Source organism: Pithys albifrons, chromosome 6, assembly GCF_047495875.1.
Source record: "Pithys albifrons albifrons isolate INPA30051 chromosome 6, PitAlb_v1, whole genome shotgun sequence".
Lineage (NCBI taxonomy): Eukaryota > Metazoa > Chordata > Aves > Passeriformes > Thamnophilidae > Pithys > Pithys albifrons.
The window spans coordinates 24,444,603-24,458,438 of NC_092463.1; the positions used below are offsets into that span (position 1 = coordinate 24,444,603).

A 13,836-nucleotide genomic window follows, 5' to 3' on the forward strand; every position below is an offset into this window, starting at 1 on the left:
GGCTGTGTAATTGCCATCCTTGGAGGTTTTAAAGACCCAACAAGACAAAGCTCTGAGAAGCCTGGTGGGATCGCATAAGTGTCCCTGCTTTGAGCAGAGGGTTGGACTAGAGACCTCCAGTGGTCCCTTGAAACCTAGATGATCCTGTAATCCAGCCACCCACTGCAAGCTGGAGTTCAGGCTCCTTGAATCCACTGAGAGCAGGGCACGAAGCTCTGCCAGACTTGTGTTGAGTCACCATGTGAGCACAGCTCTCAGCTCGTCCCTAGTAGCTTCCATCACCCTACTGAAGGTTGACCTTATGCTGCAGACCATGCACAGGCTGCCTGTGCACAGACAGGGCTCCCACTGCCCACTGGTGCCCCTTGCTTTGCAGATGTAAATGAGTGCGAACTGATGGTCGCTGTGTGTGGAACTGCGCTTTGCGAGAATGTGGAGGGATCCTTCCTGTGCCTCTGCCCCAGTGACCATGAGGAGTACAACACAGAGGCAGGGCAGTGCCAGCCCCGAGCTGCCATGGGTGAGTAGGCAACTAGGACAGAAGCACAGATGACATTAGGTCAGAAGTGTGGTCACCCTGACTTGGGTCATATAAAGCTGAGGGACTGACAGGGCTGTAGAAGCCTGCACAGACATGGACAAGCTTTTATCTGGGGATAGCTGAGGAGTCTGAAACTCGGCACCTGGGAAGGCCACACTGCTGGTGGTGGGTGTGCTCTGGGACCTCCTAGGTGTGTAATGCTGCATTGGGGTGCCAAGTACCCCATCCCATCCCATCCCTGCTCTGCTGTCTTCCAGAAGGCTCCGACACACACACAGCCCACCTCTCTGACAGCGCAGAGCGCAAGCAATGTTACTACCACATCAGTGACGTTCGCCTGTGTGACAGCGTCCTGGCCAAGAACATCAGCAAGGAGGAATGCTGCTGTACTGTGGGGGCAGCCTGGGGTGACAACTGTGAGACTTACCCATGCCCCATCCCAGGCACAGGTAGGGCTGTGTCTCCACCACAGGAGGCAGGGCCAGCACTCTGCCTGCCAGCTCTACCTTGGTTGCACTAATGAGCTGTTTATTTTCTTTCCATTTACCCTTGGCATCTACCTCCTGGTCAGTGGAGTATCAAGAGATCTGTCCTCTTGGGAAGGGCTATATTCCCCAGAAAGATCTGATCTCAGGAAAAGTCTCTTTCACAGGTACTAGCACCATTTTCTTTCTTTTTTCCCAGGGGGAAGAGGGAGGGCACTGTGCAAAGCCCTGCATAGAGATACATTGACAGAACTATCTCCCTGGGCCTGTGGTGGTGAATGCTAACATCCTGCTGCTGCTTTCCTCCATCTGGAGAGATCTCAGATTGCCAGTATCAGCAAGCTGGAAGTGTCCCTCCCACCAGTCCTGCCTCGCTGCTGGCAGTGATTCTTTCTTTGCAAATCTCCCATGCCCATTATGAACCAGGAATGGAGACCATTAAGACACAACCCTTCCAGTTACTGATCAGATCTCCCAGTGGCTGATCAGATCTCCCAGTTGCCAGCAGGCTCAGTCTTTGGCATCTCTCCTTCAGGAGGGTTGTATTCCTGACCTTCCAGAAAAGCATGTGAATTTCCTTTTTGTGAAAGTATCCTGTTCCACATCATCCTTCCTCCTGCTCTGCCTGTGGGTGCTTTCCCCTCCACTCCGAAGCACGGGGCTAGTGGGAGAGGTGGGGGGTTCGCTCAGAGACCTGTCAGTGATCCAGGCCAAGGTGCTGTGCTGGCTTTCTGCAGGTACAGCATCCAACTCACCTTGCTTCCTTGGCTCTGCTTCCTGAGACTCTCTTTCCCTCCATCCATCTCTCTCTCAGACATGGACGAGTGTGAGATATTTGGTTCTGAGTTCTGCCGCAATGGGCAATGTTTGAACACGGTGCCAGGCTACAAGTGCTTCTGCCATACAGGCTACTTCTATGACTCCAGCAGGCTTGAGTGTGTTGGTAAGTGGACACCCCACTGCACATGAAGGGACAGCCATGCTGCTGCATCCAGACTTGTCACTGCTGCCCACAGTATAGGGCCACGTCTAGGTAACAGGCTTCTTGGGACCCTCGTGGGGAACAAGACTGGAGGTGGCAGGAGCCCCTGAGGTCCCTGTTTGATCAAGGGAAAGGGTCACATTGCTCATGTCTGCCAGACTGAAACATTGCTCTGTCCTTGTGTGTGGGCAGACCAGGATGAGTGTCAGAATGAAGTGTACTGCATCAATGGCGAGTGTCTGAACACAGAAGGCTCCTACCACTGCTTCTGCAGCCTCCCTTTTGTACTGGATGCCACTGGCAACCGATGTGTGAATTTCTCCAGCAGGGCAGGTGAGCCTGATCCCCCACCACAGCATACCTTTGCCCCCCACATCCCACTCCATGGCTGGATCCACTGAGGAGCAGTGGATAGGGACTTGGTGTCTGTTTGAGATGTACCAGCACCAGCACAGTGTGCAGCCAGGACATGGAGGGGGCAGGAGCTGGGGCACACAATCATCCCTCTCAGGACAAGATGGACAGGCACTCTTCTGGAAGATTTTAATGGCATCCTTTGCATGTGTCACTCATAGATGCCTTGGAGGAATATGAAATACACCTGGATGTCTGCTGGCAGACTGTTGCTGACTACATCTGCCAAGACCTGCTGCGTGGTGAGCAGACCACGTATACTGAGTGCTGCTGCCGGCTCGGCGAAGCCTGGGGCCAGAACTGTGCGCTTTGTCCACACAGGTCCTCCGGTGAGCAGGGCAGCGTGGGCAAGCATCTCCCAACAGAGGTGGGAATGGGCTGGGCTGCCACTGGTCATAGTGTGCAGGTCCGTCACATGAAGTTCTCTGCATTGCTAAAACCAGCCCAGGGAGTAGATAAACCCCTCACACTTTGACTTAGCTGAGCTGCACCAGTGGGTAGGATGTACCTGAAAATGGTTTGCAATGAATCCAAGGTGTTTGAGGGTAGGGTTGCTCTGTGCATCCCACTGTTCCTATACAGGTTAGGAGAAGTGAGGTAGTAGCAGCCTGGGACTGGAGCACTCTAGAAATTGGTGTTCTTCCTGCTCAAGGAGCTGCTGGCCCAGACAGGGGGTGGCTTCTTGAAGATGGGATCTTATCAACAAACTACAAAGCTGCAGCTTTGGAGGGCAGTGAATGCAGGCCTGGCTCAGCTGACGCAGTACGGATGCACACTCTCTGGCCATAGCAGACCTACCTCACTTGAGCCAGGATACACCGACCATTCCTTTTCTCTCACTTGCAGCTGATTTTGCTTTCCTGTGTAATGGGGCCAGTGAAGACATTGAGAGAGGGGCTGAGCTCCGAGAAAGACCTAGGTATGAGTATGGACCAGGCTTAGAAGACCCCCACTATGGCCTTCCCAGCCCTGACATGGGCCCCTACTATAACTACCTGGAGTCTGAGTATGGAAACTTCGATGCTGGTTTACCTCGGAGGGAACCCAACAGTGAGTTTCATGGCAGCCCTCTCCATCATGGCCCGGTGCGGTCCCCACCCCACTACCTGTCCAGCCAAACTGGTGAGTACTGGGAGACACAGAGAAGTGCCTTCCCACTCATACTGTGTCCGTGGGCACTGCCTGGCAGTTCCCACCCTGGCCAGGCTGCACCAGGCTTGAAGCAAGCTCTGTTCCTGGCAGTTCTGAGTCAGTTCTGGCACCACCACTGTCTTGCTGCATGCCCGATGTCCCCTCTGTGGCTGGGTGGAGTGTCACCCTGCTCTGACACCACATTGCCTCTATCCAGGCCTCTATGAGGGCTTTGAGGGGCTACAGGCGGAGGAGTGCGGGATCCTCAATGGCTGTGAGAACGGGCGCTGCGTGCGTGTCCAGGAGGGATATACTTGCGACTGCTTCGATGGCTTCCGGCTGGACATGACCCGCATGGCCTGCGTGGGTGAGTGCAACTGGGCCCTTTGTGCCCTGACCATGGCTGCTCCCTGGCGGTGCTGGCCGGGACAGCTGCTGGAGCAGTCCTGCTCTGCTGGGGATTTCTTCCCATACAGCTGGGATGGTCCTCCCGGAGGCTCATCCGGCCGCTTTCTGTAAGCAGCTAGATCAGGGCAAGTCTGGGCATCACTGGGAGCAGCTGATGGCTCCCATCTTCTCATTACACTCTTGTACATCACCAGCCATTGTTACTGGGATTAATGTCCTCTACATTCACCAGTGCTCTGGTGAAATTCCTCACTTTCCACACTGCTGTCTTTAAAACTTCTCTTTGCATTTCCATTTCATCCCCCTGCCATGTCTTCATCCTTTTCACTGTGCAGCTCCCTAAGCCAGCTGAGCCCTCAGGTCCTCAACAGAGCAGATGAAGACCCTCTTTTTCCTTAGGCATGGTACTTTCTCCAACTCCCAGTCAAACAATACAATGGTTCATACACAACCCATGGTCTCTGCCAGCCCAGATGCAGGTGGGCAGAATGGCTGCCCAAGTTGTTAAGTCCCTCTTCTGCATTTGTGCAGTGTTTCCCTCTCCTTGGCCACAGCATTTTCAATTTACCTTCAGTGAATTTTGTCTGGTTGAATTTGAACAACTTCCCTGCTCAACCAGAATGAGTCTGAACACTGCAAAGTGCTTGCAGCCTGGCATCACATACATACATTTTAAAAGCATGAGGATTCTTCCTGCATGCACCTTAATGACAATATTTGGATGGAGTACAAATCAGGACAGACCCCTGCAGGCTGTGCTTTAAAAGGCTTTTATTGTAACAGCCAGGTATTGCTAATTGTCTTTGGAGTGCAGCTGTGCAACCCATTGTGCAATGGCCACAGTTTAATCTAGATGATATTTTCTCAGTCTGTTTGAGTGTGTCATGTGAGAGTGTGTTGAAATCCTCACCATGGCCAAGGCACATCATACCCACCCACTTCTCTCTTATCTGACAGGCCAGTTATCAGGTCAGGCAAGGGAACCAGCTTGACTTAACATAATCAGACCTTAACTGATCTGCACCAGCTATTTAACGACTCTGTTATCCTTTGCAGGGCTATGACCTAGTCACTCAAAAACCTGAACTGCTTAGGGGAGTGGGGGTGAGCAGATTGTAATTCTGAATTATCCCTTTTCTGGTTTTGAAGATAGTTACCAGATTTATCCTTCCTTGCTTCTCTGAGACCTCCTTTATGCTCCCGTCTCAGAAAGAACTGTCAATTTTGCAGGGTCTGCAGGAACATTGAGCATGTGAGCTTGTATTGCAGAAAGCCGTTAGAAATATGAATATAACTCTTGTATCTATGTGATTGTTGAACTTCTCCATCACAGTGTGGCCTTTCCCTCCCTGTGCGCCTGCACTCTTGTTTAAACACTTCAGACGTGGTCTGTTCCCTGTCTGGTCACCATGAGTATTTTTATGATGGCTGGAACAAAGCCTGTGTTAGCTGCTCCAGCCAGCTCGGCTGGCTTTTGTTTCCTCTGTTGATAAGAACTAGACCACCATTCTCCATTGTTTCCTGCTAATGTATTTATGGAGCCTTTGCTTGTTGCTTTTCATGTCTTGGACTAACTAGCCCTCATTTTACACTGGAGCCTGATTTTTTTCCCTTCAGTTCTGCTACTCAGTTCTTAGTCATCTCTGGTTTTTTACCTTGCTGACTTCAGGCCTTTAGAGTATTCCTGCAGCTGCTGCAGTGCTTTCCCTCTTGCTTCCCTATGCGGGGACAGCTTACTCTGGCCCCACAAAGTGGGCTGCATGCCCCCACCCCTGTCTGAGTGGGCAAACTCCAGGACTTGGTGCACACTGCTAGCACTGCTCTGTTGCTTCTGGGTTTTGGGTGTCTCTGGGCTAAAGTGTCCTTGTTTTACTTCTCCTCTCCATTTGGTAGCCAGACCAGCCTGCTTGCTCTTTCTGCTTTTGCTTCCCCCTGCTTCCCAGGCTGAGGAGCATATCTCCTTTGATGTGCTGCCTCACATCTCCTCCTTAGGCTACCAAGCAAGCCCATCCTGTTCATGGTAATGTTCCAGTCCTGAGGTTTAGTGCAAGTCCACAGTGCATGTTTCACCATTGCTTTGGCTACATATGAAGACTGCCTCGTTCGTCCAGACCTCTCTTCTCATGTTTCCCCTCGCCTTCTTCCCCTTGTGACTGCTCTACTTCCTCTCACCTCCCTGAAAGTTTTGCTTCTATCATCACTCCCTGCAGCTGCACTTCTCTTTCTTTGCCAGATGGCCCTCTCCACCTATGCTAGAGGTAACCAGAGGTCCCTGGGGTGGCAGAGCAATGCAGTCCTCCTGGGGTCTGTTGGTTACTGCTGGGCCCTTCTCTCTCCCTTGGTTGGCCAGCTGAACCCATCAACTGCTCCCCACTCCCTACAGATCTGTGGGAGACTGGAGTTCGTGGTCAGAGGGGTTGGACCTGTTGTGGTTGGTGAGGATTTTGACTCTGGAGGTCTTGTGTGTGCAAACAAGGGCACTGAGGTGTACAGGAATGCTTTGTCCAGCTGGTGGCCCTACCACAAGTTGGTGTATCTCAGGAAGGGTGTCCAGGGAAGTACATTTAGCAGTGCAGACCTGTCACAGTCAAGCAGCTGCTGAAGGGCTCACACACACACTTTAGCCCAGCGGCGAGCTGGACGAGTGAGTGAGCCCTTTGTCACAGTTTGCAGGTTAATAAAACAAGCTGTTGTTTGTGCAGCATGAAGTCCCTCTGTGCTCTGGTCCTGGAGATGATAATCGGCCTCTCAGGGCCACTATATTTTGCCTGCTCAACCTTGTTGGATCAGGAAAGTGCATTTTCCAAGGCTAGAGGTGGCCTTTTTCCAAGATCATAAGCTATCACAACTTACCAGCAGGAATCTGCTAACCTGGGGGTGTCACCAGCTGCAGACCATGGGGAGGCTCTTATCTGGTGTGCATGGGGCAGGGTTCACTCCTGTGCTAGAGGATGCCAAATGCTGGGGGAACTCCAAATGCTGGAGATCTCCAAATCCTTGGAGACTGAAGGTGTTCGGTGGATATGCTGAGGGTGTGGGAGGCTGTTGGGGTCACAGGGGACATCCTGGAGGTACTGGGGGGGTGGAGGAGCATGGAGAACCTGTGCAGGAGGACTAGGGGAGGATGGCTGGGGCACAAGGAGGTGTGGCTGTGGGCTGGGACTGCTCACTGTGCCACCAGCTGCTTCTCCTTGCAGACATCAACGAGTGCGAGGAGGTGGGCAGCCCTGAGCCCCTGTGCCGCGGTGGCACCTGCAAGAACACAGAGGGCTCCTATCGCTGCCAGTGCTTGCCAGGCTATGTGGCTCTGGCCCGATCACACCACTGCGTGCCCCAGACAGCCCAGAACCCAGCAGCAGCCGCGTAGCTCTAGGAGAGCAGGGGTGAGGCTGCTCCCCTTCTGCACGTGGCTCTGGGACCTGGGAGCACAGAGAAAGGCCCACGGGGCTGCAGGTGCTTTGAGGCTCTTCATTCCTTCCCCTCCAAAGAGCACAACTTCCCTGCCACCTCTCTCTACAAGTCAGGACTAAGCTCCCAGCCTCTGCAGCCCCCTTTGCCCTGCCAGCCCCTACTTTTCCTGCAGCAGAGCCCAGCCCAGCCCACAGCGCCTGTCACATTGCCCCGTGCTGTGAAGGCTTACAGGACACCTTCACTTGCCACGCAGTCCCAGCCTCTCCCCCTCACTCTGCCAAAAAAGGGGTTCATCTCCCTGCCGCTGCTGCACTGACCTAGTGACAAGCCTCATCCACACTGCAAGTGCTGGCCCCACTCCTTGTGAAGTGTCCAGCCCCTAGGCCAGAGCTTTAAGGAGGGAGGGGTGGCACCTCAGCTTTCTAGAGCTGCTGCCTAACCCTGGGTCATGCGGGAGAGGCCTGAGGGGCCAGCCTCAGGGCCAGCTCCCCATGTGGCCCTTAGCCCCATACTTTGCCCTTGTGCACCATGCTGGCTGGGCAAGGGGAGGGGGAGCAGGTCCAGCTTTCTTTGTGTAAAGTTGTTGGTGATTCTTTTTTTTTAACTGAGTCTGCTGGAAACTTCGCTCATGTTGTTAAATAAAACATTTATTTTGGGCCCCTGTGGCTCAACACACAGGTTTGTCAGAACTGTGCTTGTGTTGCCTCTGCCAAGGGCAGGGCCATGCCACTCTCGTAAGCCAATTCTTAGACCTCTCAGCTGGCACACCTTCTGCTCCTCAGCCAGAGCAGAGACCTTTGCCAGGCCAAATCCCCAGCCCAGAACCAGCCCCAGGAGCCAATTCCAGACCTTGTAGACAGCACATCAGTTGTGGCTGCTCGTACCCTGCCTTGTTCTCACTCAAGGAGGCTGCAGTTTCAGCATGAGAACGTGTAGTTACTGCAGCTGGCAAGAGCCTTCAGGCAGGTCTGGGATTTGTTTTCCCAGCCTCAGAGCTCACTAAAAAGACCCTTACATATGCTGCAGCAAGCAAGGCTGTGTTCTATACTACCACCTCTTCTGGAGTCTTTGCACAATTTCAAGCCTGCACAGGACCGACAAGGCAGGAGCACAGCCAGACACTGCCAACTGGACACCAGCAGCAGGGATGCTTGGCTGCTTGCAGGTCACCCACACTCAGATCACCATACCAGCTCTATCCCTGCCTTCAGCTAAGAAATAAAACCAGCTGAACTCCAGCTAGAAGATGCCCAGCCACTCTGCTTTTCTTCCTGGTTCCTCTCCATGCATAGAATACAACACAAGCAGATTTTGTCTAGCATTTATTAAAAGGAAAGTTATAAAAGAGATTCAGGAACTCACAGCAGCTCCAAATTAGTAGTAGTGCAAAACATTGGTTAGATAAAGAATCATCCCTGCAGAGATACTGAACGCCATTTGGCTTTGCATCCACAAAAATTAAGTTTTCCCAGCTGCAGTCCTGATGGCTTAAGCAGAGGCCCAGGACAGAGGAGATTGCCAGCTCAGAGAAGACTCCTCTCCTTCCCTCTGCTTCAGCTGCATGGATAGCAAATGCAGGTCCAGGGGCATTACAACAGAGCAGGAGAAACACAGGAGAGTGGATGCAACTGGCATTCTGGAAGAGGCACTGAAGGGTTACCAGGTAGCAGCTCAGACACTAGCCGGGGTCATTGTTGAGAATTCCTTTGTGAGGACAGACAGCTCCATGTCAAACAAAGTGCCTTCACAGAGCAGCTGGAGGATGATGCTCAGTCACTCCTGCTCCTGTAGCAGACACTGCTGCCCCTGGAGCTCCTGTGAGAACACCCTAGGGGTGTCATCTCAACACGGTAAGTGTGTTCTGCCCATGGCTGACCTTGCAAGGAACACAGTACTGGCTGCTCAGAGGCTGCAGAACTCTGAAGTAAGCAGTAAGAAATGCTTATTATATAAAAGAATTTGGCCTGTGGTGTTTCTGTTTTTCCCCTCCCCAAGCCCTACTGATGGCAGTGCTTCTCAGCTGGTGATCTGCACTGGTATCTTCCAGCAGAACAACATCTGGTCCTGGTCATCCACCAGCTCCCACTTCACAATCAGTTTAATCTGAAAGAAGAGCAGAGGAAGATAAGCGTATTCAGGAAACCTTACAGCAAAGGCATGGGGAGAAGAGTTACCACTTGAGTGGAACAAGGAGGCTCTGGGAGCTCTGCACAAAGAGGACAGAGCTGGGGCATTGCCCTTGCTTGCAGTAGGTGGGCCATGCTCATGCAGTGACTCCTGGAGTACCATATGTGCAGGGAGTGCTCAGTTGCATGACACACAGGACCTCCCACACTGCACTCAGATCCCCACTTCCTGAGAAAGCAAACAGTGGAAACACCCTGCAGCATCACAGTTGAACTGCACTGCAGAGTCAAACAGGCAGAGTCTGGGAGTATTTGTCTGCATGCAGCAGATTCTGCTGGGAGGCACAGTACAGGATACTGGAGCGGCTCAAGCCACTTCTCAGCAGCTGGAGCTAGGCTGCTTCCCCTGCTGGGCCTGTCCCAAAGTGGGACCTTGAAACTAGAGTCATTCTTACAGTGGAAATAACACCATATTGTCTAAGGAGTCTTCTCTTCCTCACCAGAACAGAACAAGGTGTCTTCCCTTACAGGCAGGTGTCCCAGTAAAGATGGTAGCTGAGGACTTGACCAGCTGCCTGCATACTTACACTGGGGTACTCGCTCTTCACAGGGAGTTTATTCAGGTAGCTGTAGGAATGGCCCTTCTGAATGGGGCACTGGATCCCGGACTTGCATCCATCAGGCTCAGGAATAGGAAAGGGTATGTCCACGTGCAGCATCTCACCATATACCCTTGCTTTGCTGCCCTGGCTCTCGATCTCTGCAAAACATGGAGAATATGTGTATACCTCACACCCTCCCCTCCAAATACCCCAGAGACTGCAAGAACGCAACTAAGGGACACTCTTCCTCCCACCCAGACCCCTCTCCAGCCGCCCTTCTTCACTCCCTCCAAGCAGTGGAACATAGGATCACCTCCCCCTGCCCACTCCTGCCGGGGATGTGAGCCTTACTGCTGGCGAAGGTGACGTTGATGCTGTAGGATGTCCCCTTATGGAGCAGGCAGGGCTGAGTGGGGCAAGGGCTGACGTTCACCTCCTGAATGCTGCCGTCTACGGAACCTGCAAGGAAAAGTCGGGATTACCGGGCCGTCTCCGCCTGCTGCTACATCCCCCTCGCCGCCGCCTCCCGCTGCCCCGAGGCCGGCCGAGCGTGGGCCGGAACCACTCACCGCAGTCGATAAAGCGGAGAGGCTCGGCCAGGGCAGTGGCGGCGACGCCCAGCGCCAGGAGCAGGGCAAACGGGGACGGCACCATTGCTGCTGCTGCGGCGGCGGCGGCAACTGCGGGCTCAGGACGGAAGCGTCCCCGCGGCGTCACATGAGCGCGGGGGCCCCGCCCGCCGTCAGCTGGGGCGAGCTCCGCCCGAGGGGGCGGGCCGGGAGGCAGGGCGCGCCCCCGGGGATGTCTGTGGGGCCGGGCCGGGAGGGCAGAGCGCCCCCGGGATGTCTGTGGGGCCGGGCCGGGAGGGCAGAGCGCCCCCGGGGATGTCTGTGGGGCCGGGCCGGGAGGGCAGAGCGCCCCCGGGGATGTCTGTGGGGCCGGGCCGGGAAGGCAGAGCGCCCCCGGGATGTCTGTGGGGCCGGGCCGGGAAGGCAGAGCGCCCCCGGGGATGTCTGTGGGGCCGGGCCGGGAGGGCAGAGCGCCCCCGGGATGTCTGTGGGGCCGGGCCGGGAGGGCAGAGCGCCCCCGGGATGTCTGTGGGGCCGGGCCGGGAAGGCAGAGCGCCCCCGGGATGTCTGTGGGGCCGGGCCGGGAAGGCAGAGCGTCCCCGGGGATGTCTGTGGGGCCGGGAGTCAGGGCGCGCTTCCGGCGATGCCCGCGGAGCCGGGCCCAGGGCGAGGCTGCAGCCGGGAAAAGGGCCGCGGGTGCAGCGCCGTGACAGGGGATGACAGGACAATGGGGAGGTGGGTGGGGGTAGTGTGCTGGAACTACAGCCCTTGGGCAGACGGACATCCTCGCCAACAGCGCTGCCACTGGACATCCCCACTCCTGGGGTACCCTGGTGCAGTCAGTGCCAAGGGAAGCAGCCAGGGGACGGGTTCAGGTACAGACAGTGCAGTGGGCCAGGGAGTCTTCTTTTGCTGCCTCTGCGAAAAGGGGAAAAACATAAACGCCACGAAGCTGCTGTAGTAGACTAGCCCCTAGCCTTGTTCTTCGCTTACTCCATACCTCGTGTTCTGCAGGTTGAAGTTGTTTGTGTAACCCGGGTGCCAAGAGTTTCATCTGCTGAGTACCTGGCATGGCTATTGCCTTTCACAGAGCACACACACTGTTGATCCCGTTGATCAAATTCGTAAAATGCCACAGACTCCTTGCTTTGTGCTGGGCATGCTGAGACAAAACAGGATGATGAAAACACTTCACAAAGCATTTGATCCAAGCTAAAGTTTATAGCTTTTCACCAATTTCACATGGTAGCAAGTTTTAGCCTTTCTGGGGTTATGTCAGGAACACAGTAGAGAGAAAGGCACAGGACTGCTGATTTGGTAGGAACATGGCAGAACTGACACAGCGTCCCCATGTTAGACCTCTGTCCCAGTGAGGTGTCTGCCTGCTCAGCTGCAGTTGCACAGCCAAGTGACTCAGAGGTGACACCCTACACTTTGCTTAGGCTCTCTGCAAAGGGTGTCACATCAGAAACCCAAGAGCTATTAGCAGGACTGTGTATCTGTTGCACAGTTTAACTCTTCCACAGAAGAGGGATCCCTTCCTTCAGAAAGGAACAGGGAGCTTTTTTATTTTTAAGATTTGGAATAAGCATTTGGTTTGCAGAGGCAGGCAGATCAGGGTGCTTCCAGTTGCCCTATAAAAAAATCAAAAGACCATGCTGAGACTAAGTCATGTATTTAAGCCCACACAGCATACTTTATAACTGACCCAGATAAAGTCTTTTCATTGCACATGGGAAATCATGCCCTTCAAAAGGCTTTCCTTCTCCCCATCCTTCAAGCCTTAAAAATGGTAAACAATGCCGCCTTATCTGATTGCTGGGAACAGAACTGCAGTCAGGTCAGACCAACACCATAAAGTGCTGTCACACATTCACTGGTCACACATTCACAGGATAAGCAGTGCTTGGAATTTGCTTGGTTGTAAATTCCACAGTGCATTAAATCAGGATGTGTCCCTGTGAAACAACTCACCAGATATCTTTGCTTCACAGATGTTTTTGCACAGTGGCAGCAACTATATATATACAAGTCAACATGTTTCAAAAGCCTTGAACTAAAAAAATCATTGAATCTAAGATCAAAATGGATATGTCTATTACCCTGCTTCTCTCCCAAAGTGGAGTAATAAAAAGCCTAATAAGTGTAAGTTTGTAAAACTATAGCCAAGGCCTTTACACAAGAAAGAAGCAGAAACCTTCTGCCCAAGGTTTTTAGCTGATATCACACATTACCATTGTGTTAGTTTTGCAATAACATCACTGAAGCTTAGATTCCCCAAGGCAGCACAGGCACCTTAGGCCAAACAGACCTTGCTTTCAGGCACATGACCCTTTTGACATTTGATAAAAAGTGTGGGCCTGCAGGTCCCCTTGAAACCCAACATTGTACCAAAATACTTAAGGAGGACTCAATTCAGCTTTAGGCTGACCTCATTGTTTTGCGATGAGGCTACTTCCAGATTACCAACATCACAGGGAATTTATGCTAAGGTGCAGAAACACCAGGGGAAGTGGCTAAGAAAGCTAACAGACAAGTTCTTTCCAACAAGATTAATACTCAAATTCTTAATTTATGTAATCCAATCAATTCCATTACATGAGGCAAAAGGAAGTAGCTACACCAGATTAATCCAAATCCCTCTAACAGCATTGCACTTGCAGTTCAGCAAACAGATGTGCTTACAGGGACTACAGCAGCAGTGAATAATGAAGTCAGGTTCTCAAGAAAATCCACAGACAGAGACTAATCAATTTTGCTGTCCTTTCAGCCAGAACAGGCTCCTTTTGCTACAGATTGTCAGAATTCACATTGAAATGCATCACATCCACTTTTGCATTCATCACACCAGAGGTTTTACTATCACCAGTTCTGAAGCACAGAAACAACCTGTTTCCCATCAAAATAGATAGAAGATGATTTATGCATCAGAGGAGAAGAGAGCAAAATATCGAGAGAATTCAACTCTCAGACAAATCTCTTCAATACAGTGTGCTTAAAGAGAGCTAAAGGAACTCCGTAAACCCACATGCCGCAGACCAGAATAAGAAGGGGAATGCAAAACACAACCAAACTTAAAACCAGATTATGTCTAGCTATCAGGAACAAGATGACCAACAAAATCACAGCCCAGGAAAGAAGAAAAACTAGACTGTATCTCTGTGAAG

At 52.7% G+C, this 13,836-nt stretch overlaps 2 protein-coding genes across 8 annotated transcripts in view; one reads left to right on the top strand and one right to left on the bottom strand.

The window, feature by feature from the left end:
- The window catches only part of LTBP2 (latent transforming growth factor beta binding protein 2), a 72,450-nt gene extending 64,403 nt beyond the window's left edge, over positions 1 to 8,047 (top strand). For 6 of the 7 annotated variants that reach the window (XM_071557842.1, XM_071557847.1, XM_071557846.1 and 3 more), the window contains 9 exons: positions 377 to 520; positions 799 to 990; positions 1,113 to 1,193; positions 1,841 to 1,969; positions 2,201 to 2,341; positions 2,584 to 2,751; positions 3,269 to 3,544; positions 3,771 to 3,920; positions 7,159 to 8,047. In XM_071557842.1, the coding sequence (XP_071413943.1) occupies positions 377 to 520; positions 799 to 990; positions 1,113 to 1,193; positions 1,841 to 1,969; positions 2,201 to 2,341; positions 2,584 to 2,751; positions 3,269 to 3,544; positions 3,771 to 3,920; positions 7,159 to 7,328 (1,451 nt within the window). In that variant the 3' untranslated portion in view covers positions 7,329 to 8,047. The remainder of the gene's footprint in view (positions 1 to 376; positions 521 to 798; positions 991 to 1,112; positions 1,194 to 1,840; positions 1,970 to 2,200; positions 2,342 to 2,583; positions 2,752 to 3,268; positions 3,545 to 3,770; positions 3,921 to 7,158) is intronic. The other variant, XM_071557844.1, reaches the window with a different exon arrangement.
- A 634-nt stretch (positions 8,048 to 8,681) lies between these two features.
- On the bottom strand, positions 8,682 to 11,468 carry NPC2 (NPC intracellular cholesterol transporter 2). The gene is made up of 4 exons (XM_071557849.1): positions 10,670 to 11,468; positions 10,452 to 10,559; positions 10,086 to 10,258; positions 8,682 to 9,475 (listed from the first exon to the last, which is right to left on the bottom strand). Exons 1-4 carry the CDS (start codon positions 11,451 to 11,453, stop codon positions 9,389 to 9,391), a joined length of 1,152 nt encoding a protein of 383 aa, XP_071413950.1. The 5' UTR covers positions 11,454 to 11,468; the 3' UTR covers positions 8,682 to 9,388.
- Between the last annotated feature and the right edge of the window lie 2,368 nt (positions 11,469 to 13,836).